The 25,296-nt window shown below is 42.3% G+C and overlaps 1 protein-coding gene across 2 annotated transcripts in view; it reads left to right on the forward strand.

The window, feature by feature from the left end:
- The first annotated feature begins 1,000 nt into the window (after positions 1–1,000).
- ADNP (activity dependent neuroprotector homeobox) overlaps positions 1,001–25,296 on the forward strand; it is a 34,663-nt gene continuing 10,367 nt past the window's right edge. The window contains exons 1-2 of one of the 2 annotated variants that reach the window (XM_087445114.1): positions 1,001–1,680; positions 24,454–24,566. In XM_087445114.1, the coding sequence (XP_087301240.1) occupies positions 24,459–24,566 (108 nt within the window). In that variant the 5' untranslated portion in view covers positions 1,001–1,680; positions 24,454–24,458. Of the gene's footprint in view, positions 1,681–3,711; positions 3,857–24,453; positions 24,567–25,296 lie in introns of those variants that run through there. The other variant, XM_004430273.3, reaches the window with a different exon arrangement.

The following is a 25,296-nucleotide window of genomic DNA, read 5'->3' on the forward strand; positions in this document are numbered from 1 at the left end:
AGACAGGCTTGGTTCATCTTCAGAGTTGGCATTTATTTTGCTTAGCCAATGTTATAGACGCACTGGACTATACAAGGTGGGTTCACAATGTGGAGGAGAATGTTGGCTGGGGTTGACCTAAACTGACAAGGGCAGAGTGCCCGCGTGCTATCTTCCGCTGTCCCGACTGTGGGAGCCCAAGTGACTGTCCGCGACTACAGTCGAAGGGTGGTTTTTAAGGACCTGGTGGAGGCCCGCTGGCAACAGCATTTCTCATCTTTAGGCTGCACCAGTCCGGTGGCCTCAAAACGCTCGCGATCCCATTTGTGTCTTCAGGCCCAAGAGAAGAGTCCATCACTGACTCGGAGCAATGTCGAGCCCTGGGCAGCGGCGGCCTTCTGCAACACGCAGCCCCTGTGCACCGGACAGCCCGGCCCGCCAGGACGGGTCCGGCGCCCATGGGTTGTGCCTCATCTCAAGTCGCTGTGTGAAGCACGAGGCCCTCACACCTCCGCTGAGGCAGGAGGTGTCAGGCACGACCGGCCGGGCGTCCCTGCCCTTCCGCGCTGCCCAGCCCGTGAGAGCGCGCGCCTGCCAGCACGTGGAGCGGCGGGCGGCCCGCACGCCCCCTCCCGCCGGATCTAGTCCAGGCCCCGCGGGGCCCGCGCAGGGATCCCCAGCACGGCCACCTGACTGAGTGCAGGGCGTGCTGCGGCCGCTGCTTGTGCCTCCGCCGCCGGCGCTGCGGCCAGGGGAAGGCGCCCGCCGTGCACACAAGCCCTGGAAGCGCACTGCGGCCATTATCCGCGGCGCCTCCTAGTGGGTCAATGGCAAATCATCTTGGTTCTCGCGAGAGCTCCCCCTCAGTGGGGATTATATAATTTCCCTCAGGCGGGGGTGGGGTGCTGGGGCCACCCTCCCTCAGAAAAAGTTAGGTGCAAGCACAGGTGGGAGTAAGAGAGTTGTCCCTGGGGGACATGGGGGGAAGGGATACTGTCCCCTACTGCCCCCCCCTACTTAGCTGGACAATGAGTCCTCTTATGCTAATAAGGTACTACGTCACTTCCGCTCTTTCTCGGCCGCCATTTTGGCTAGGGCAGGTTCGGGGACTCGCTCCGAGGCGCTTGTATTGTCTGCCGAGGGGAGACGCGGGATCAGCCCCCTCCCCCGCCCGTTGCCGCCGCCGCCTCCGCCGGCCCGGTCTCCCCTCCGCCGCCCGCCGGGATCCATGAGCTGAACTCCCGCCCCCCCGGCCGCCGCCATCTTGTGCCCCCTCCCCCTCCCGCGGGCAGCGCTAAGGGGGATTTTGGCGTCTCCTCAGACACAGCTCCCTCTCTCGGTCCCCGCTGCTGAGGAGCGAGAGCAGCGCGGCCGCCGCCGCCGCCCGCGCCGGTGAAGCCGCCTCTCCCACACCCTCCGTCTCCTCCCTCCGCCCCTCCTTTGTCTGCACCGCTCGACGCCCCCGCCGCCGCCGCCGCCCGCGCGGGGACTGGAGGGAGCCGCCCGCCCCGCCGCCGCCCGCCGCTGTGCTGCGCCCGCCGCGCCCCCGGCAGCAGCCGCGGCCGCGGCGCGAGCCGGAGCCCGCCGAGGCCCCGGGCGCGCCCTCGCCGCCGCCAGCGCCGTGCCGCCGCCATCCGCCCGCCGCCGCCGCCGCCCGGCCCCGAGCACGCCGGCCCGCGCGCGCCTCGAGGCCGAGTCAAGGTAAGCCCCGCGCCGCCCGCCGCCCGGCCCCGCTCGCGGCCCCCGGCCGCGCCCGCCCGCCCGCCGGCCGCGGGCGCATTGTTGTGGAGACGGCCAGCCCTCCAGCCGCACGCGCTCCTTTGCATACTCCGGGTTGACGGCCCGCCCGCCCGCCCGGCGCGGACCGCTACCCGGCTCGGCCCCGGGGGCCAGGCGCCTCCTCCTGCAGCCCGACCCCCGTCCCCGCCCCGCCGGCCCGCCGGGGCCAGCGGCCGGCCCGGCCACCCGAGCTTTGGCCGCTGATGGCATCGCCCTCCACCCCGCCCCCAGCGAGAGCCGAGCTTCTCCCATCCCTGGAGCTGATCCCTGCCTCCCGCCCCCCCAAAAGGAGCCCCCCCACGCGCACCTCAGTGCCTGGGACCGGCCTGCTGCCAGGTCTGCCCACCCTTGGCTGGGGGAGGGGGGCCAGATTGGGGGGCGGGGAGCATGTAAGGCACGGAGTGAAAGTCTTTGCTTCCCGGTGCGATCCTTCCTCCCCACCGTGCAGCTCTCCTCCTGTCCTGACCACCGAGCCCCCCACCCCCTTTCTCTATCGCAGCTGCCTGGTCAGCACGGCCTCTTACGAGCATTCTGAGCCCCAACTTTGCAATAAGATGGTGAAAAATGGAAATCCAGAAAGCTGCGAAAAGATTTTTTTTCAGTGCAATGAATGGGGAGTAGTTCTTTGAGCACCCTTTTAATCATCTGTTCTTTCCTCCGGGCTGCCTGCCTGCCTTCCCCTCCCCCCCAACCTGGATGCCTGTCGCTGGAAAAGGCGCGATTGCTTCTCTTCCTCTTCTGCCCAAGACCAGGCGCCAAGGTCTGATGTCCTTTGTGGCCGCTCACATACCCACACTAAGTCTTCTTGATGTTCTTGCATCCGCCAATTGCTCTGGACAGTTCTTGCCATAACCCCATTTCTCAGACAAAGGCTTAGGAGGGAAGAAGAACCAAACTGTTTCCTGTGTTTGCCATTTTAATGCTGTCCATCCCCACACACCTAATGTATCCCTGATGCTTCTCCTGCCAGTGTCTTGAACCTTCAAAATGAAAAAGAAAAAAATTTCCTGGGTAGCTTGATACAGTTTCTTTATAAATCTGCATTGTTGCTTCTGGTTTATGGCCATGAAGAAAATACCAGCCCCCACCCAAAATGCACCGCAGCCAAGTCGGCTAAAGGCGATGAGTGTTGGAGTCAGTAGGGGGCGCATTCCCTGCACTGGGTAAGGCTGCAGAAGGGGGAAGGGCCCCAGAGCTGGAACAGGATGTGCTTCACAGCGCCTTCTACAGACCATGGGAAAATGGACCCAGCAAGACACACTCTCGCACTTAGTTGGTGAGCTGACAGCAACATGGCGAAAGATTAAGTGAGTCAAGAGCAGTGATTTTATTTCTTTTAAAGAATCCACCCTACATTTTAGAAGTTCTTTTTACTCTTCCAAACTGTTGACCCTCAGACCAATCCACATTTGTTCTTGACACATCACCTTGGCACATCCTTGGTACACAGACTTCCCCTTCTCTGCAATTCTTCCACCTTAAGCTTTGAATGTGTCACCATATCTTTCCAAGGTCAGATGGTAAGAGAGAACGTTTAAGACCTTGAGAGTAACGGGTTTGGGGAATTGCTGATTATCTCCCTTCCTCATGGCCCAAATCTTTCCAACTCTTTGAGAGTTAAAAATTATTCTTGAGGGATGTTAGATTTTAGTGGGGTAGTAGTTTTGATAAGCATGTAGATGGGTGTCATGATTTGCAAAGCCTTGTTGGTAAACATCAAGCCCATGTTGAGTTCTTTATTGTCCAACTCAACAGAGTTGATTGTAAAAGGTTGTTTCTTTCCAACTTTGGACTTGTAATTGCCATTCATTATCTTAGCAGCCAACCACCTTTGCAAAAGTGTTGACACCGGTCTTCTATGAGCACCCACCTTCTTAGGGTGTGTTGATTTCTGTAGATTTTACTCCTCTTGTTATTTCCATAGGTGTGAGATGCACAATGCGAAACCTAGGCCCCAGCTTTTGCACCATGATGCACAGGGTTGTACTTTTTGTACTGAACTGATAGGTGGCCTAGTGGTTATGCCCTGTACTACCATTTTGAGGATCTGGACTCCGTTCCTGCCTTGCTCTTTGGACCACATTATCAATTCACACCGGTGGGTATATTCATTTTGGAGGGTGGGAACTACAGCAACAGGGAAGCCAGAGACTTCTTCCTCCTTGGTCACCACCAAAGCCAACACTTCCAAAATTTCAGCCTAGCCACATTCCTCAAGGAACCGGTTAGAGCTGGTTGCAGTCGTGGGTTCTGAACAGAGAAATGACCTATGGCTTAAGAGAAAATTTTAAAGTTGCTAATATTGTTTTAATCGTTTGCATTCTGCACTCTTATGTATAAAGTATGTAAAGTTCTCAATTGCTGTTATTTTGATGACCCAGTCTCAAGAGTTGCTAAGCTTCTAAAAAACCTTCAAGATTCTCTGATCAGAACAGACCTTGCCATGAGATTTGCTACCAAAGATTGACAGTGGTTGTTGATACTCAAGTGTAGTTTTAAGACTTTGTTACAAGTATTTTTATATAGATACACCAAGATAAATTTATGGGAGAATGAATGAGTATATTCTTTGATACATAGTTAACCAGTTGGTGCTGAAGGGAGCATTTTCATTGGACAATTGTTACTAAGTAATATTTTGGTGAGTGAAAAGGAGGCAGCTTGGGTCAGGTATTCCATTAGAGACTTGACTATATTGCTTTTACAATTTTTTAAATAATTACAAGAATCAGATATTTAATCTAAATAGTATTATTTGTAATTTTTAAATACTGTTTAGTATTTGTTAAACAGGTATGATTTTGACCTATATTTGATCTTTGACATACAGTTACACAACTTTTTAAACGAGTAACTTGAAGACAACTTTTTACTTGAGGATATGTTTGAGGTGAAGTTTGTGAAGGTGCTGTTGTTTGATTTAGCAAATTATACATAAGATACAGTGTTAACTGATGTCCTTAGTGATAATAGCCATTTCCCCCTACAGGAAAACTTGCTGTGAGCTCTTAGAAAGCATGTATTCTGCAGTTTCAAAGGTTTCTTGGTTTTGGCATTCAAAAAAAATGGGGGTAGGTGGAACAATTGGGCTTGAAGGCTGGAATTTAGGTAAACTGAGGGTTCATTAAAGTACAGTAAAAAGCCTCAATTAACTAGAGGGTGGGGAATGGGTATCCTGTTTAATTGAACTTTAAGAAGAAATTCCTTCATGTTGGCCCTTGTTGAAAATTTCCTAAGACTACCTCAGCAGAGGCTGCTATACTTCGAACTAACAGCCTTTGATTTTAGTTCTTATAATTGCTGCATAGAAAGTACAGGAGATTGGGCTGTGACTGTCTAAAGACCCTTCGCCCTGCCTATCCCGGAAGTCGTTGGTTTAAACATAACCACTGTGAGCTTGTTTTGCTTGAATTTCTCTTTTTTTCCTTAAACCAGAGTGCAGGAAAAGTTCTAATAGTATTTATATTAAAAATGAAATGTCACCGTGTTGAACACATTAAGGGTCAAGTACTTAATTACTCTTATTTTGATGACCCGGTCTCAAGAGTTGCTAAGCTTCTAAAAACCTTAAAGATTCTCTGATCAGAACAGGCCTTTCCTGAACATGTACTTGCTTCCAAATAACCAACCAATAGGCTTTTATCATGTAAAAATGGCTTTTGATTTTCATTTTAACGTGTGTGCATACATTTATTATTTATCTTTGATTACTAAAGGCATAATTATATAAGGTACACTATGTGTGGGTTAAATTGTTGTGTTCCTTGTAACTACTTACAAATTTTGAAAAACATTAGGAATTGTTAGTATTTTGAAAATTTAAATATTCGGCGATCTGGTGGTTGATATATTTAAGATGATGTGCACATGCTGGCTGCACATTTAATTGTGAAAACTACAGTTTAATAAGGAAGATGAGCTGTTCTAAAGGAGCAAGTAGAAATCAATACTTGGGTAGAGAAGAGATAAAAGAAAAACTTTAGAATTTAAATAGTATTTCTTTTTTTCTTTTGAGACCCGTTCATAAATTACAAAATTGCGTAAGTTGTAATAGACCTTGATAGATTGATTCCATTAGTTGGTGGGTGAGTGTGTGTATACACATAAGATACAATGCACTTTTTTAGAGTTGGAAATAACTATCATATTATTAAACACAAGTAAAATATTAGAAATGTAGTTTGGAAACTATAGTAGTTTTCTAAAGTGCAGATAAAAACATCAGAATTAAACATTGTAGTTTTTTTAATAACCTGTTTAAATCTCAGTGAAATAAACTTTAAAAAAAAATTATGTGAAAGTACAAAAAATTTGAATTTTTGTAAGATTAGAAGCTAGTTTGTAGTTTACACCAAGATGCCCAGTACTGTTGTGTAATAAGCTACTTGTTCAACCTGGACTTCCAAAGGACTTTAAAGTCTGTTATGTCTTCCAGAAGGTAAAATACTTTCCATGAGAGTTTAACTTTGATTTATTTGCTTAAGAGGCATGAACATTAAGAAAAATGTTGCTCCCCTATGTAAATAATTTAATTATAGTTAGATTGACAGAGCTTGACTCGTTATTAGCATCACGTAAACGTACAAATTTTTTCCTGCCCTAGTTCTATAAGAGCTTGTGGTATTAAGTCTGGAGCAAATGCCGTATTTTGCTGATGTGCATCACTCACTCGTACATTTTGTGTTGTTAGTTTGGAAACTTGGCGTTTGAAACTGGTATGCACCAAAGCCCCACACTAATTAACTGAATTGATATTTTGAATGTAGAAGCTGTTTCTTGTTTGCACATTGGCACTTTCCACCTTGTTCGTTGAGACACTGTTAGGAGAAGCCGTCCACGTTTTGCCCAGCATGAGTGGTCACGGTTCCCTTGTGACTTCATCGTTTTTTATTGTTTGTTTTCCTGGTCCTGTTAATTAGAAAGTGGGGGCAGGATGATTGTGCTGTCTCAGTCTCTCAGTGTCTTAGAAGTCCTCATACCTGTGTTTGGTCCTGACCTACCTTAATCTGCCAGTTTAGGGGTCAGCTTAAATGAGAATCCATAGTCTGCTTCACTGAAAGGAGAAGGCTCTCCTCACATATTATCAGGCTTCTCAAATTGGTATATGTATATATAATATATATGGATATGTGTGCATATATAGGAAGTCACAGGTGAAATGTGAGCCAGCTCTGTAAAGTGACAGTTTTGATTGGAGTGCGTATTTTTATTCTCATCAGTATAAACTGCAAAATTCTTTTCACTGTTTCAGTTCTGGGTTTCCTCATCTTTGTGTATGCATTCACTGTCCTCTGCCTTTAGTTCTTTGAGATGCACTCACAAGCCTCCTTGGTTTTCTTGATCCCTAGCTTAATTCCAAGACAGCCTCTAGAGAAATCCTGAAATGTCAAGAATTTCAGCAGTGTTCCAGAGATAAAGGTTTGGAAATTAAAAGGAGAGCATAAAAGACTTTTGATAGAGTTTACTAAGGGAAGACTGCTCTGAACATAGTTTAAGATGTAACTCAGAAACACGCGCATAATCTGTAAGAGACTCATGCGTTGTTTGACCAGCCCTCGGAATTAAAAATGAATTCCTACGTGTCCTAATTCCCTCTCCATTTAGGGTGTAGATTTGTAATTGAGTCACTCAGCTTTGGGTTGTTTGTGTTGATGTGTCGCTTCTCATATGACTTGGTTGATGCCTTTAATCAGGATGAGCTGTGAGTTAAAGATCCCCTGGGTGGCCTTTATGGTATTATACAATAATATTGATGGCTTGCCCGTTTTATTTTCCAAGCACTGTATAAACCATTCTCAGTTCTCTCGGGACTGTCCTTGTTTCACGAGTAGGGAAATCAAGGCACTAGCATGTGCAGTGATGAAGTCTGGGCTGGTTCCCAGGCCTGTGCTTGGAGCACAGGCTTTGATAGTGCTCCTGTGAGCTGTTTGGCTAATGAGGGCTCAAATGAATGCTTCATAACTTCATAGTGATGTTTTGTGCTTGTATGTCAGCTAACACCACAAGATCCCAGATGGGCTCCACAGTTAAAGCAGCTAGCCACAGCCCAGCAGGAGAGTATGGGTGAAAATGTTGCTGGTGGCGGTTAATTGAAGTAGCATATGTCTGGTTTGAAGTTGCTTGTATAAGGATCTAAAAAGAAAATTTGTTTATGGTCCTGATGCTTTCCTCAATGTTTTGGGTTAGGGCAGTCTTATTCCTTCTCTCCTCTGAGCAGTTATTTTTGCTTAGACAGATAATTGCTGGCTTTTGCCCGTCTGCCTTTTCTTTTTCTGAACCCTCTATGCTCCGTTTAAGAGCTTGTGGAAACCTGTGCTTCCCTTGACAATCTGTAAAGCTTTCCTTTTTTGGTGAGAGCTGGCTACAGCTGAGAACCTATATGAGTGGTCTCTTGAAATCTAGTGTATGTAAAGAAACTTCTATCTAGTGGAAATATGGTAGAATTTATTAAAATTTTAAATTGGAGTTGTTAATTTAAGTCAACAATTAGAATTCTTGTTCTTGTGAAAGAGGTGAACTGAGACTGGGAGAGTCCTAATATAGAGAATGCTCAGAATCCTGGTTCAAGATCAGTTATACTTAAAAACAGGGGGGCCGGCCCGGTGGCACAGGCGGTTAAGTGCGCGCGCTCCTCTGTGGCGGCCCGGGTTTTGCCGGTTCGGGTCCCGGGCGCGCACCGATGCACCGCTTGTCAAGCCATGCTGTGGCGGTGTCCCATATAAAGTGGAGGAAGATGGGCACGGATGTCAGCCGAGGGCCAGTCTTCCTCAGCAAAAAAAGGAGGATTGGCAGATGTTAGCACAGGGCTGATCTCCTCACCAAAAAAAAAAACAACAGGAAAAATACAAATAAAACTTTTCTGCAGCAAGTGATTGAGGCATCGAATGGCAAAAGCTGCTACAAGAAGAATGCTTTTGCTACAAAGAATGCTGTGGCTAAGCCCTGACTCTAGGAGATGGCGTAGAAAAACTTCAGAAGATGATTCAAATAAATTATTCTCTTCTTCAAGAATGGTGAGAAAAAGACATTTCCCATTACTATGGGAAAATTATTTCTGAATAGTTTTGATAGAGCATGGAAAATTTATTATTAAGAGATTGAAAATAACCTACTTTTTGTCTTATGCCATTTAGATGCAAAGGCCAGTGGCATGCTTCTGGAATGATCGTAAATGGACATATCTGGATGTCCTCTTAGGCCCGCTTGTGAATTAATTGGTTTCCCGTCTTCACATTTCTCTTAGGCCAGCTTGTCCACCTGTGTTGACAGCACGCAGCTCTAAGCCTGTGGGGTTCTTCTGTAGGCAGCGAAGTGTTGGAATCACTCCCCACGATGTGTCTCTGCCTTCCTGGAATGCCTATTTAAAATGGAGCAAATTGGGAAACAGTCCCCGTCTCACACTCTCCCTAAAGCTAGATTGCGATGTTAGAGATGTTCTTTTTCTTTTTTTCTTTTGTAAGCAGTAAGGCATCTTGCCCCCTTTCAAATACAATTTTATGTTAACTCTAGTATGTAAAATCGATAGAGTTAGGGGACCACATCTCCAGTTCAGCTTTCACCTTGTCCCTGAGGCGCTGTCGTCCCCTCCATTTGTATATGTATCTTAAAGTCTCAGCACACACTCAGAAGTACACCCTGAAAACCATTGGTTCCATTGACATTTTAGAAATTCTGTTGGTCACAGCTGAGATCCTTGTCTGAAGTCTAAATACTCAGAGTAACAGGATAAGCAGCAACATAATAGCAGTTTCCACTTGTAGGCAGTAGTCTTTTAGTCTGCAAGTCTTCTTAAATGAGGAGCGACCCACCTATTTTTTTAAAAATAAATATGCAAAATTTAGATCACACCTTTATGTTTCTACGTAACTGTAAGTCACCTAGGTTTATTTTGGGTACTGCAGATGTTCTGTTCCATAAGCATTTTAAGTGCCACAGAGCTTGTAAAGTTAAGAATATGCTCTTTAGCGTGAATGGGTCACACAAATGTAAAGTATTGTATAAAAACACCACTGTGTAAGTATGAATGCACATTTTAATGTGTACAGGAACAGATGTATGGCAACCACATCTGATTCTCAGGAATAATAATAGTCCATGCTTTTTAAAAGATTATACCCTGGTGTGAACTCACAGTTTTCAAAGTGATTGTGCCAGTATCTGATCTGATTTAAGGTAATAATGATAACTGCTTTAAAAGCATTAACTGATGGGCCGACCCCGTGGCTTAGCGGTTAAGTGCGCGCACTCTGCTACTGGCGGCCCAGGTTCGGATCCCGGGTGCTCACCGGTGCACCACTTCTGCGGCCATGCTGAGGCCGAGTCCCACATACAGCAACTAGAAGGATGTGCAACTATGACGTACAACTATCTACTGGGGCTTTGGGGAAAAAAAAAACGAAAGAAAAAGAAAAGCATTAACTGGTATCATCTCATTTAATTCTTCTGACATTTGAACAATTGAATAGTGTCCTTCTGGTTATACTGTAAGGAAACAGACCTCCAGAGGTTAAGTAACACTTTTAAGGTCACAAAGCTAGTAGGTGGCAGAGCAAGGGTTTAAAAACACAGATCTGTCCAGCTCTAGGGCTATGTTCTCAATCACTACAACGTACCATCTTTTCTAGCAGAGGAAAGCTTTACTGTGCTGTCACCTACTTCTTGTTATAGAAGTTTGAAGTTATGAGGTAAAAGTTTTTGCATGTGGGTGATATGTCAGCTAAATTTTTTTCTCCATGAAAACAATATAGTCCTATTGGAAAACACAAATTTTGATGTCGACTATAGGCTTCACCTTTGAACCTTTTTTTCCACTTCTTTTTGCTGTCACTTCATTGTCTTGTTATCTCTGGTGATTTTGCATACCTTTCAGATTGAGTAGGTCTGGAATGGGTGTAAGGCTCCCTAGGGTAATTCTGACAATTGGCTAAGTCTTGTATTCACTTTTCTACTTAATTGACTTCCTCCAGACCTTTTTTAATAGGACCTCCTGAACATGACCAGATTAATTCTCTTAAAGGGCCATCAGAATTGCATCGTTTCTCTACTTCAGTACCTGCAGTGTCTCCTCGGTGGCCACCAGACATGGCAGCAGCAGACTCTAGCTTCACACTCAAGGCCTCCATCCTGTTCCCAACTTGCCTTTCCAACCTTGTCATTCATTATTACTCAGAAGCTTGACATAGCAGCCACTCTGACTCTGTGCAATAGTTCCTAGAACTCCTTGCTTTCCCACCTCTGGAACTGTGCCAGCAAGTTTTTTGCAGTGAATGCAGATTCTCAACCTAACTTAGTGGGGGCAGCTCAGCAGCTGCTTCAACCCTCTCCTGATCTCCCCTGGTGAGAATGAACTTTCCCTCTTACGAAGCCTCAGATCATTTAGTTTGTGACACATCTGACACATTGCCTCTTTTCTTGTAGATATTCATGGGGTATCATCTCTGTAAGCCCTTTCTAGGCAAGGACTGTTCATTCAGTCTACATTTATTGAGTGTCTCCTATGTGCCAGCCACTGTTGTAGATGCTAGAGATATAGCAGGGGAAAAACAGGCAGGGTCATTCTAATGGACCTTCTTTGCCTTGGATAGTGAGATGGCAGCCTTGTCCTCGAGCATATTTTAAGGATTCTGGTTAGTCTATCAGTTGAGATCAGGAAAACTAATCCTTGCTGAAAAATGATTCATAGTGATTGTAATTTACAACATAAATACCTCTTTACCAGCTGTATCAATTACAGTTTCAGGTTGTATTTTACTAAATCTGTGAGATCGCCTGTGATGAGCATTTAAAATAAATTAAAACTTTTAAGTCACAGTGTGATTATAATTTTGGTGATTGATAAGGTGGTGAGCCAGGGTGTTTATTTCCCAGTAGATTCATGGCTTAATATTAATGAGCCACACCGACATGAAAGAAAACAAAACTTGCTTAAAGTGCTAAAATTAAATGTTTCATCATTCTGTTACCTTTGAAAAGGCTTCCTGTTTTATTTTTCCTGGGACCTCTCCCCTTCTGCAGTTCTATCCTTGTAACTGTTTGAAAGAAACTTAAGGTGATTTGAAAATCTAACACATCGAGATTTTGTGAAAATCTTTTCTGTACTGCTACATGCTCTAGAGTCATTTCAGTTTTGCAAAACTAAAAAATAGCTGAACTTCTCAATAAAGTAACCCCAGCTGGATTAAATCTGTTAGTTAAGGCCGAGTATGAATTGGGGCCGTTGACATTGACAGAAGTGATAAATTCCACTGTTCCTGGCCTCTTGGAGTGGAGTAGATTTTGCCAGGAAAGTGAACTCTGTACTAAGAATTTTTTTAAGTACTTAACAGTTTGGGGGCATTAATACATTACCATAGAGTTCACTCATTTAATATTTGTAAAGGCCTTCAAAGCTCCAATATTAACATCCGGGACTTGCTCTAGAAGATCTGTCTTGTTCAAAGGAATCTTAACAGATACTTAATATTCATAGTTTTGGCAAAGAGACCCATCAATGATAAATGCCTCTTAATTTTGAGCCTAGACTACCCTGCTGATAATATTACAAGCAAACCTTCTCTGGCTCCGTCTTCACTATTGTTGCCTTAAATTTTCCAGTGGCCGTGTTTTAAAAAAAAAATTATTTTAATTGTGATGCATAACAAAATTTATCATTTTAACTACTTTAAAGTGTACAGTTCAGTGATAATTAATTAAGTACACTGAATGTTGTTGTGCAACCATTACCACTATCTCCAGAACTTTTTTCATCTTGCAAAACTGAAATTCTATACCCATTAAACAATAAGTCCCCATTCTTCACACCCCCAGCGCTTGGCACCACGCTTATGCTTTCTGTCTCTGTGAATTTCACTACTGTTAGTATTTCGTATGAGTGGAATCATACGATATTTGTCCTTTTGTGACTAGCTATTTCACTTAGCATAATGTCTTCCAGATTGATCTGTGTTGCCAGTAGCCACATTTTTAAAAATAAAAAGTGAAATTAATTTTAATATCTTTTTAACCTAGTATATCCAAACTATTGTCGTTTCAACATGTAGTCAATATTTTTGAAAAGGTATTTATGAGACATTTTACGTTTTTTACACTAAGCCTTGGAAATTCCGAGTATATTTTATACTTAAAAGTATATCTCAAATGGACAAAGGACTTGAATAGACATTTTTCCAAAGAAGATATACAAATGGCCAATAAGCAAATGAGATGTTCAACGTCCCTAATCGTTAGGGAAATGCAAATCAAAACTACAGTGAAATGCTGCCTCACACTCATTAAGATGGCTACTCTCAAAAAAAAAACACAAAATAACAAGTGTTGGTGAGGGTGTGGAAAAATTGGAACCCTTGTGCACTGTTGATGGGAACATAATTGGTAGAACTGCTGTGGAAAGAGAATTACTATGTGATCTGGCAACGGAGTCTCGAAGAAACACTTATATTCATAGCAGTATTATTCACAGTAGCTAAAAGGTGGAAGCAACTCAAGTGTCTGTCAACAGATGAATGGAAAAGCAAAATGTGTATATACATAGTGTGGAGTATTATTCAGCCTTAAAAAGGAAGGAAATCTGATGTATGCTACAAGATGGATGAATCTTGAGGACATTATGCTAACTAAAGTAAACCAGTCACAAAAAGTCAAATATTTTATGATTCCACTTATGTGAAGTACTTAGAATAGTCGAAATTGTAGAGACAGAGTAGAATAGTGATTACCAGATACGGAGGTATTGTTTAATGGGTATAGAGTTTCAGTTTTACAAGATGAAAAGAGTTCTGGAGATGGATGGTGGTGGTGGTAGTACTGATGACTATTTAATACCACTGAACTGTACACTTAGAGGTGGTTAAGATGGTAAATTTTATGTGTATTTTACCACAATATAAACAAACAAATAAAGAACCTTTTGAAAGCATATCTCAGTTCAGTCCAGACTAGCCGCATTTTAAGTGCTTAATAGCCATTTGTGGCTAATATCTACCTTACTGGAAAGCACAGTTCTTAAAGTAAAAATTAATTTATAAAGTTTTCAAGCAACGTTGGTTTTCTTGCTGCATGAGTAAACACTGAAATATATAGATTCTGTTTCTTTTAAAAGAAAAATTATGTGTGCATAAAAAATCTGGAAAGATAAATATACCCACTATTAACTACTGTCTTGTCTTTGGGTAAAGTTAAGTTATGTTCTTTCACTTATCTCTATCTATATTTTGTAATCTTATATTAGGCCTAATTGCTTTGTGGTGGTTTTGTTTGTTTGTTTGTTTTTGGTAACAGCTTTATTGGTAACTCCTCCAGCCCTAGGCAACTTTATAATCTCCTTTCTGTCTCTGTAGATTTGCCTGTCCTGGACATTTCATATACAGTCGTGTGCCGCATAATGACGTTTGGGTCAACACCGGACCACATATACAGTGGTGGTCCCATAAGATTAGTACCATACAGCCTAGGCTATACCATCTAGGTTTGTGTTAAGTATGATGTTCGTACAACAAAATTACCTAACAACGCATTTCTCAGAATGTATCCCTGTCGTTAAGCAACACGTGGCTGTAAATGAAATCATACAATAAGTGGCCTCTTGTGACTGCTTTCACTTATCATAATGTTTTCAGGGGTCATCCATGTTGGAGCATGTATCAGGCCTTCATTCCTTTTTATGGCTCAATCATTCCATTGTATGGATATATTATGTTTTATTTATCCATTTATCAGTTGTTGGAGATTTGGGTTGTTTCTCCTCCTTGGGTATTGTGAGTACTGTTGAGAACATTCGTGTACAAGTTTGTGTGTGGATGTGTGTTTTCATTTCCCCATTTTTGTAACGAAAACAAAGAGAACTTTATTTGAGAAAAGGAGCCTAAAAAGTAGTTGAGCAGACTGGCCACCTGTCTACCCCTGCCCTTCAGAAAAAAAAAAAATATCATCAAAGCCTCTGCTTTTCCAAGCAATATTTGGAAGAACATGCTTTGAGTATTGATAATGGGAGGATCATAAAGGAGAGATGTAGGATACATCTGTTTTTTGAAAAGCTGGTGTTTTATGTAAGGATACCAAGGTTGTGTTTTTCATTTTGCAAGATATTTACAATTTGGACGGGAAGATATCCGTAGATGTGGCTGTCTAGTGGCCGTTGGCGTCCGTGACGATGACAAGAGCGCTTTCGGGCAGGCGGTCTCAGAGCGGGGTTCTTGTTGCCCTCCTTCCCTGGGTGTGACGGGCCGTCTGACCTGCGGTGTGCACCCTGGTTGCTGTGTCGCCCCTTGAGCTGGTGTGGCTGGGCTTTATTGAGCTCATTTCAACCTTGGGTGTCGGGGTTCTGGCACCTTCACACGTGTGTGTGTAATTTGTCGTCCTTTACTTTTAATTACTCTCAGAGAGCGGAGCTTCATCGGCATGGGTCGTGGGAGGAGCACCGCATCCCAGGTCTGAAGGTGACCCTGAGACCCAGCCCTGTCGTGACAGGCTGAGCACCCTTAGGCCAGTTGCTGCACCTCAGTTGCTAATCTGTGAAATAAGAAGGGTTTACATTAGGCAACCCCCGGGTTCTTTCACTGATTCAAAGTGCTGCTTTTTCACAACAGATTTCAGTTGATTTTGTGGTTTGGAATATAAATCTGAATCTCTTGTCTTTCCTAGGAGTTGTACTGGACATTTGTTCTTTTTCATTTTGGAATCAAAATGCTCATGCCCCTTCAATTGAGAAGACACTTAAAGACTGTTGACAGTTACTGCCTTTCTAACCAGACATGGATTCAGTACAGAATATCTTTTTCCTCAGCAGCTGAACTAGCTAATGCTGAAAAAGGCAGCACATATGCCAAAAAAAAAAAAAAGATTTGGTTGATGGTAGTCATATGTGTGAAGTGGCTGCCACAACACAAGTGTACCTTTCAGGAGCATTAATTTAAAAATAATATCCAGAATTAGAAAAGTGTTGTCCCATTTGACCTTCTGATTGTCACATCTGGAACAATAGTTTATTTAGGGCACCAGAGAGATTGACAAACTGGAGCCCCTCCGTTAGAGGTTGGCTTGTGGGATCACAGAAGGAATGGTGAAAAGAACTGAGTGTGGTTAACTTGGAGAAGGGGGAAGACTTGGGAGGGAAGGAGGAAGTGTCTTACAAACTTGAAAGGCTGTTATGTGGCTAAGTGATTAGACTTCTATAGCTGAACAGAGAGCTGTGGGCAGGTTACAAAACACTGTAAAGAGTAAACTTGTGAGCAGAGCTGTCCAGTGTGGAATGAGCTGCCTTGTGGGGGTGTGTTCCCCTCACTCAGTCGAGCAGAGAGAGAGTCTCTTAGAGCAGGGTTGTTTGTGGAAGGGGTTCACATATTGTTTATAGAAAGAGACCAGACGTTTTTGTACAGGATGCTTTATTTAGATAAGTATACTCATTTTGCCTTGATAAATGCTATCTCCCTACAAAAGAAATAGTTATGAAAACTTAATTATAAGGAATTTAATAATTGATTTGGTTTAAAAACTTGAAGAAAATCAAGGTTTTCTTCTGAAGTGGAGGCAGTTTTGTATTTGACACTTTACTCAATTAATTGGGTTTCTTTTATTGTCAGACTGAGAGAATAGTAAAAGCCAGTGCAGTTAGTTAAAAATAGAAGAAAACAGAAGTGGGTTCCATCTTTTTGCCCGCTTCTTGTCTTTATTTACAGTGTTCTAATATGATTATCCTAAGCAATATAATTGATATTCATTATTCAAATTTAATTTTTGTCTTCATTTGCAAAGTAGTTTCTCTTTCTAATCCTCCTGCGCTTTCCAAATATCCCCTCCTTTAGCCTCAACACTACTGCACATTTTCTGGTAAGATTAAGGAGAGAGGAAACTGAACTTTTTCTTCTTACCTCTGTCACACTGCAAAGTTTTATCTGCTAATCCAGAACAGCATTTTGCCCCTGGATAGTCAGACAGTTACTTGTTCTGTGGTATTTGGGATTGAGGAAGAGAGGAGACAGAGCTACCTTTCTATGAAGAGCCTCTGGCATCTGGAAGGTCTTTTGCCCAAGCTTATAGGAAATTGAAAGATAAGCTGCTTCTGTTCAGGGCTGTGTGTTTTAGAGAAAGATTGACTAGATGAGTGCTTCCAGACTGAAGGTAGACTCTGGGCCCTCCATGTGCTCCCTCGTTGGAGGGTTGCTCTAGCAAGGCTTTACAAGATTCATTTTTTAAAATACAAAATATATAAACCTTTTTACAACTCGTTTAACTTAAACGTAGGACTTAGTGACACCCTTAAAAGCAAATGAGGTGTCTGTGTTCACCACTTCAGATCCCAGGTCAGGAAAGATGAGTGCTCATGGGTTATAAAAAGAAACAGTGTTTATGATGACCAGGATTTTTCTCAATGAGTGATATTGACGAGTATTAAATATGTTGCTGAGGGGCGGTAGGAGGAAAAGAGAGTGCATAAATATGGGAATGATGTTTTCTTTCTGCCTAAATAGTTTTTACCTTAACAGGTCCTAAATGTTTCCACAGAGACATCAAAAAATCTGTTTTTAAAAAAAAAGTACTGGGGCCGGCCCCGTGGCTTAACGGTTAAGTTCACACACTCTGCTACTGGCAGCCCGGGTTTGGATCCCGGGCGCGCACCGATGCACCGCTTGTCCGGCCATGCTGAGGCCACGTCCCACATACAGCAACTAGAGGGATGTGCAACTGTGACGTACAACTATCTACTGGGGCTTTGGGGAGAAAAGGAGGAAGATTGGCAATAGATGTTAGCTCAGGGCCAGTCTTCCTCAGCAAAAAGGAGGATTGGTATGGATGTTAGCTCAGGGCTGATCTTCCTCACAAAAAAATAAAATAAAAAAGGTACCATTGTGCGTAGCAATGAAGTAACTGATGCTTTGATTCTCTTCATGAGAATCTTCTTAAAATGCCTGTGCCTCTTAGAAAATAGCATGACACTATCTTTTAGTTAGATCAGTGGTTTAAAGAAACCTCAAATATCTGAGTCTTAAAAACCCCAGTTTGGGTTATAAGATCTTTGTATAAATACTTGCATCAGCATTAATTGGAGTACTTTGTTTTAAGTATCTATCAAGGGTGAGAATTTCTTACATACTAATTTGGGTTGATGATGATGTTACCAAAAATGAAATTGTTTATATTGTAGTAGCTTGGATGTCTTCCTAATTTTCATTAACTTAGAAAATACAGCTGCCATTTTTCTTTACTAGTAATGGCAACATTTCCAGCCTTTGGTAAAGTGAAGTAAAAGATATTCCCGGTAAAAGATATACCCCCCACCCCCCAAGTAAAAGATATTCCCAGAGAGACTGTATATTTTTTTTTTTTTACAGCTTTAATGTAGAAATATTTAAAAGACAACATGAAAGAATAACTATGTTCTAATCTTTACCCTCCTGTGGGCTTCCTATAACCATATTCTGATCAGACTATAATTTTATTTAGGGGAGATTTTCAGTAAACTATTGGAATTCTGCTATAGCCATTAAACTTCCTGCTTTGGTTGATTGCCCACTAGGTCCAGATTCTACACTTCAGTAGACTGCCACCTTGGCATAAACTTGGATTATGAGCTTAGTTTAGACAAGTAACTATTTCAAGGAAATACTTGGGAACAGAGAATGTTTCCTTCTTCCTCTCTCCCTTTCAGCCTGAGCCCTCCACATTTTATCTTTTTTATGTTTCAACTAAGATTTCTTTAGAAACAAGGATTTCACCCCTTTGAAGGAGGGTGGAGAGGGGGGAGGTTGAAAACCACTGGTTTAGACTAAGCAGCTTATGTTGAGGGGTTACCAGGAAGAAGTAATCATCCTTGTCTAGCTCTCAATGCAGTGTTAGAAATGTTTTTCTTACTAAGATTGTAGATTTGCATTCACTAATGTAACTGATGCATTAGTTGTCGCTCCAGTATATGTTGAGATTTCAGTTCCCAATATTAGAAAGTAGCAGGGTTACACCTGCAGGTGATGGGGACTAGGACACACTATCACACTTACTTCTATATTTTCTGGCATGTTAAATAGCACCATATGTTCTTATTAGGAACTTGGGACACATCATATAAGAATGCATATAAAAATATGAAGAATTATATACTGGAACATGCCACGCTAGATCCATACTTGCAGTAGCTTAAAATATAATCTGGAGAAGTTTGATTTGGAGGCTTTTTTTTTTTTTCTCCTAGCTTGACTGTTTATCTTTGCCTGATCAGAAGTTTAAGGTTGGGTTTTATGTCTTTGTGTTTGTTTTTACTTTCTGATGGCACAGTTATAAATCCTTTTCTTCTACCACTAAAAACAGGGACTAAATGATGCCATCCTTGATCTGGTGGCTGTGCAGAGGGAGTACCATAGAGAGACAAGCCCCGTGGACTCTTGGTGCATCAGGTCCTGCAAACTTTGCCTTGAGCCTGCTGAACTAGCACTGTCATCTCTTGGCTTCCCCTCCATCTTCCTGACCCAGAAGAGCCTGACCCAGAAGAGCCTGAGTACAACACCTGACTAGATCCAAGTCTTTTCGCAGAGCTGTTGTTTCATAAATGATTATAATTACGTTTCTCAGTTAATGGCCTCTTTGCTTAAGTAAAGTTCACATTCATGTTGTATCAGCAGCCTGCCCCTGTACAGATTCAGCCTACAGATATTTCCTCATGAGACAGGCTGTCTCTGCCTTTATTTACCCTCTTAGTACTTAGAGTAAAGGAGTATCTTTGCTTTTGGTATTTGGAGGGGAAAGAGGTGCATGTATTTCATCAGTCTTATATAGAATTAATATGGTTCTAATTCATCTGTAGCCCAGGGCTACAGATCTCAGATTTTCATTTCAGCCATCTGACTCTGGCTGTATAAGAAAACACATGAGTAGGAGTTTGCCCAGGATTAGTAAAACTTAAATGGTTTGGCCCCAGTCAGTAGGTGTGGGTATAATTTGCAGAGATCAATAGGAAAGAGTGTGGCTGAATCATTAAACATTGATTTCAAATCATTCTCAAAAATTGATGATTTAAGTCCACTTCATCAGATGGCATATACTTACCCGAAAGCTACTTATCTTCAGTTCTTAATAAAACACTTGCAAATGTTAACTCTATTAATAGGTCAGGGAGCTTTCCTCAAAATCTTGTAGAATTTAGAAAGTGTTTGACTCTTTTGTACAGTATTTTTGAAACCAGAGGCCCAAAGTATCTTTCACAATAACTACATCTTCCTGGCAAACTCCTTTTCTTCCTACTAGACCCAATTCACAAGTATAATTATTTTGCATAAAATTCCCCATCTTTCCTCTTACTTATTCACTTCTTCTTCTATATCTCACTGTCCAGTGGGTCTGCCAAGACTTTTGGTGACGTGAACCAAAGCTTAAGCAAAAATGATCATGTGTTTGCTCCTTTATGAGAAGGCGGGGCAGGGGAGGGGCTGTCTTTCAGGCACAGCTGGATTGAAAACCTTAAGCAGTGTCTGCAGGAGTTTTTCCCTCCTCTGCTTTCTCCATGTGGTGGCAGATCCTGACTCTCTTTTTCAGCGTCACTCTCAGCCCTGTTTGGGGCGCATGTCCCACGCTGTACTAGTGAGTGTCTACAGAGATAGAATGCTCTAATTCGTCAGTCTGAGTCCTGTGGACTCTGCTCTGATGGAGGAAGGGCTTCCTGACAGCACATCAGCTGTGGCAGGGATGGTTCCAAAGGAAGTTTAGCAGGCAAAAACAAGCATCTTTACTCCAGTGACCGAGTGCCTGCTGTGTCCTCTGGGTCCTGTCTCCTAGAAGTGATGGGCTGTTGTTGAAGGGGAAGAACTGTGTCCTATTCATGTCTCTATTCTTAGCACATTGACTGGCAAAGTGTAGGTACTCTGAAAATGATCGATAAACAGGTGAACAATTGTTCCATTCTATTAAATTGGATATTTTCCCTTTTTTATGCCATGAGCTGAGAGAGGTTTATGGTTTGGCTTAAGGAACTCTCCTTGCTATTGGGATAATGGTGCTGACCTGGTGAAAATGGCCATTCTGAAGCCAAGGAGGCTCAAGAGAAAGGATTGGCCACCTAGGAACAAATCTAGAGAGAAAGTAAGCCTATCCCTCTGCATTCCTTTCAAAGCCCATCTCTAGACAATTTTTTGACATTATTGTAAGGTATCTTTCTCCCTAAGAGTAATGCTTCTAAATACTTTGTTTTTAGCTCTCTTTCTATTCAGAAGTGAGAAAATAGCCCTTAATCTCATGCAGTCAATTTCCTATATACTCTGTTCCTACCCCTCAGTTAGTCACTTAAAGTATGGGCCCCTTGTCCAGATTTCTAATTCAAAGGGCTTTTGAGGGGTGGGGAGGAGGCTGGGAGTAATTTTTGTAAAAGTTTTTAAACAAGAATCAAATAGATAACATTAATGAACCCTGGAGCCAACTGTTGATCTGAAGTTGTTTCTTAACAGCAAGCAGTAAGCTAAAAAAAGAAAAAAAAAACAGACATAGGAGCCGTCCTGGTGGCATAGCAGTTAAGTGCGAGCGCTCTGCTGTGGCGGCCTCGGGGTTCAGATCCCAGGCGCGCACCCACCACTGTTTGTCAAGCCATGCTGTGGCGGCGTCCCGTATAAAGTGGAGGAAGGTGAGTACAGGTGTTAGCCCAGGGCCAGTCTTCCTCAGCAAAAAGAAGAGGATTGGCAATGGATGTTTTAGCTCAGGGCTGATCTTCCTCACACAAAAAAAATAGGGCATAGGGCCCTTGAGTTTTTTTTCTTATCACCCATAATAATTCTAACATTAACTGATGGAGTTTTTTGGAGACTTTCTTTCAAGGAATCTTTGCCTTGTTACAGGTGTAGAAAACCTCAGGAAGTATACACAAGAAATGGTTAACAGTGCCCCTTCTGGGAAGGGGAGCTGCATGGCTGGAGGATAGGAGTAGGAGGGAACCTTCTTTGCTCATATTCCTGCACTGTTTGCCTGTTTTGTATACTGGAGGAAAAAAGTGTTAAAGCAAAAAAGAGAAGAATTTTTGTAAATACTTTTGAGGATGCTAATGCATATGGATGTGTTATTCCAGCTCCAGATGGACAAAATCTTAGAAAAGGTCTTTCTAAGCACATACACAGAGGGCACCTCCATCTGGGAGAAGGGACGGATCATAGAATTCCCAAGATCATTAAAAATGTCAGAAATCAGCTTATGAAGACAGTTATAATCCTAACTCAGAGTATGCTACATCTTTCAGTGTAAACTTTAACTTGGGTTCCTCCTAGTTGCTAATCATAGAACAAAGAACTGTGTTTTGTACAGCATTTTCCAATAAGCAGTGTCACTATTGTATTTATAAGCCTGTTTAATTCAGCCTAAATAAGTAAATGAGATTTACTCTATGGCTGAAGTATCACTTTTTGTAAGTTTCTTGTAACTAAGCTCCCTTATGAGCATATTCACTTTTTCAGATCTGTAGGTGGGTAAGTTGGGCACCTACCATGCAGTGAGGTGCTTCTTTTGGAGGTCTGAAAACGACTTGATAGCTGTGGATGGGCATTTAGAATGTCTGGTATTTTCCATGGGTTTTCCTTTATCCTGAGCTGCAGTTTGACTCCCTTGGATGTTTTCCATATAGACTGGTGGCAACATTTCCAAATCTTTGTATATTTGTTTTGCTGAGATGTTGAGCTGCTTATCCAGGAGGCAGGGAAAACCAGTAATAGCTGCCTTCTGGCACATCTCTGCTCTAAAGTGAAGCAGGATTACTTGGGAAGTTCCAAAAGAACTTCTGGATTTCAGCCCACAGAGAGTTTATGAAATGAGAAACAAGATGTCTCAGACGTCAGTGTCTGTGGGCATCTGTTTTGATGCCTGGTCTCTTCAGAATTAGCTTATAACACGGTCTGTATTTCTGAAACATTTTTCTATCAGGTGGTTGGTTCTCTCTCAATGACCTGGTTCGTGGAAACTGTTTTATTAAGCAACTGATAAAAAACCATCAAAAAGATGGTTTAAAACAATTTAGCAGTAAAAATTTCCATAAGGAATAATGGATTTGGCCTTGAATGCACATTAATTTGTATCAGAAGTGACTTCTTATCTGCCGTTAGCTAAACTTCTTATCTGCCGTCAATAAATATGCAAATTATTGGATGGCAGAGAGTGCAGGGGGCACTCTAGTCATGCTTCATAGCTAGTAGGAGTTCCATCTGGAGGATGCAAAGGCTGATAAGTGTTTTTCAGTGAAATGCATTTCTCTTTTGGCCTCAATTATACTTTGGTACTTCATATGGAATTCCAAATGCAGAATTTTCTAGGAGTTACTATTTATTTTGGTAGGCTTCACTCGTTTTTTCTTTTCCATTTTTTCATAGTTAATACTGATTTTTGGATTCAAATAACAAATGAAGTAACATGGTATTACATTTGGATTAGTTGACTTTATGTTTACAAATGGTGGTGGTATTATAGAGTAGCAGCCTTTATTAATTAGAAAAACAGATTTGCATGTATTAAATTTGAATTCCTGAGGCTTTGGCTTCTGTTTTTGCTTCTTAGAACTACTTTATATCCTGTAAAATTGATTTGGATTATTAAATTGATCATAAATTCTTACCGTATTTTGTAGGAAATATTTATGGTCACATTGGCAGCCATACGAATTCTCAGCTGCCTGAATTTTACTAATTTTATTTTCTTAAGCTTTGTTTTTAAGAAACTTGGGAAAGTGGATCTAAATTTCTGCTTTAGTGTGTTGGGTCATTTAAATAATTTTTCAATTCCCTCATACACATATAGCCTTTTCATTTTTCCAAAGAATTGCCTAAAGTCTATAATACTTACCATTTGCTCCGATGCTGAGTGGCCAGCTTCCCCCGTCTCAGCATTCATTCCGTGACCATAAGTGAGTGTTTTTGTCCAGGTATGGTGCCACCTGGGGGGCAAGTTACACAACCATTAGTGTCTTTAGTTTGGGTGGTGTACAGAAACTTAAGGATGTTTCTTTAAGAATACCATACCAGGGGCCGGCCCGGTGGCGCAAGCGGTTGGGTGCGCGCGCTCCGCTGCGGCAGCCCGGGGTTCGCTGGTTCAGATCCCGGGCGCGCACCGATGCACTGCTTGGCAAGCCGTGCTGTGGCGGCATCCCATGTAAAGTGGAGGAAGATGGGCACAGATGTTAGCCCAGGGTCGTCTTCCTCAGCAAAAAAAGAGGAGGATTGGCGGATGTTAGCACAGGGCTGATCTCACAAAAAAAAAAAAAAAAAAAGAATACCATACCAATGTGCAAGACATTTCCCAGACAACAAAAACTTCTTTTCCCTGACACTCAAAATTATGTGGTAATGATGCTGAAATGGTGAACATTTTTCTGTCTTCAGAGGTTTAACATCACAAAGAGAAAAGCACTCACGATTTTAAAATAATCAGTTGGTATTATTAACCAAATTCTCAACTTTAAGTTCATTGCCAAATTGTTTTTTTTTTTTTTTTTTTTAAGCCTAATCAGAATTGTGCCAGGTTAGATTTATAGTCAATCTGTAACATAAAATGTCCTGTTAAACATAGAAAAAACTCAGACAGCACTTATTTTGCCTGCCTGCTTTAAGTATTCGGAACATACTAGATAAGGATATCTACCCACCTTTTTTGTCAAAATGGGCCAGGGTTTGTGATCCTACCGTCAGTAGAGTTAGTAAATATTACAAATTGTACATGTTTTGACTTGACTTAAATTTTTTTTTCCAATAGAAACTATGTTCCAACTTCCTGTCAACAATCTTGGCAGTTTAAGAAAAGCCCGGAAAACTGTGAAAAAAATACTTAGTGACATTGGGTTGGAATACTGTAAAGAACACATAGAAGTAAGTAGCATGTCATTTTTAAATTTTTAACATGACTCAGCTTCTGATCCATTACTTTGTGTCAGCAGCCAGGATGGTTTAATTCTTAGGTGTGATTCTGAGTTATAACCACAGCGTTAGCTTCACCAGAGCCTTCTCAGTTAGCCTAACTTGTTCCCTTCTCCCTAAAATGGGCTTTTTCATCTTTGCATCCTGAAGCAAAAGCAGTTACCAGTAAGAAGGTACGCATTGTCAGACATTTTACTAGGTGCTTTAAAGTTGTGTCTAAATTCAGATCCTCAAAACGGCTCCTGGGGGGATGTGGGAATTTTTATCTTCAATTTACAGATGAAGAACCAAGAAAGAAATAGGTCCATCTCACAACTAAGCTTGTGGCAGGGTCTGTCTGTGGGACTCCAGAGCCTGTTTTCCTGGTACGCCTGCATGTTCTGGTTGACCTGATTGTTGAGGCATGGCAGTTTGGGTGCTTATTGTCTCTTTCCTTAGGATTTGAGCATTTGTTGGCCTTTTTGACCCATCATAGACTATTTCTTTCCCCTTGTATAACAGTTTGGACTTTACAAACTGTTTTTCCAGGCTTTTTATATTCTGTGAGCTTTATAACAGCCCTGTGGGGTAGCCAGTGCAGTGGTCTCCTCCTTTTCCAGATCTCGTTGCTCTAGGTCTTGTGGCTACTTGGTTGAAGCCTCTGATTGAAAAGAAATGTTTAAAGCTGTTTTCCCCACTAGCA

Source organism: Ceratotherium simum, chromosome 21 (assembly GCF_057802395.1).
Source record: "Ceratotherium simum simum isolate JZ-2026a chromosome 21, ASM5780239v1, whole genome shotgun sequence".
Classification (NCBI taxonomy): domain Eukaryota; kingdom Metazoa; phylum Chordata; class Mammalia; order Perissodactyla; family Rhinocerotidae; genus Ceratotherium; species Ceratotherium simum.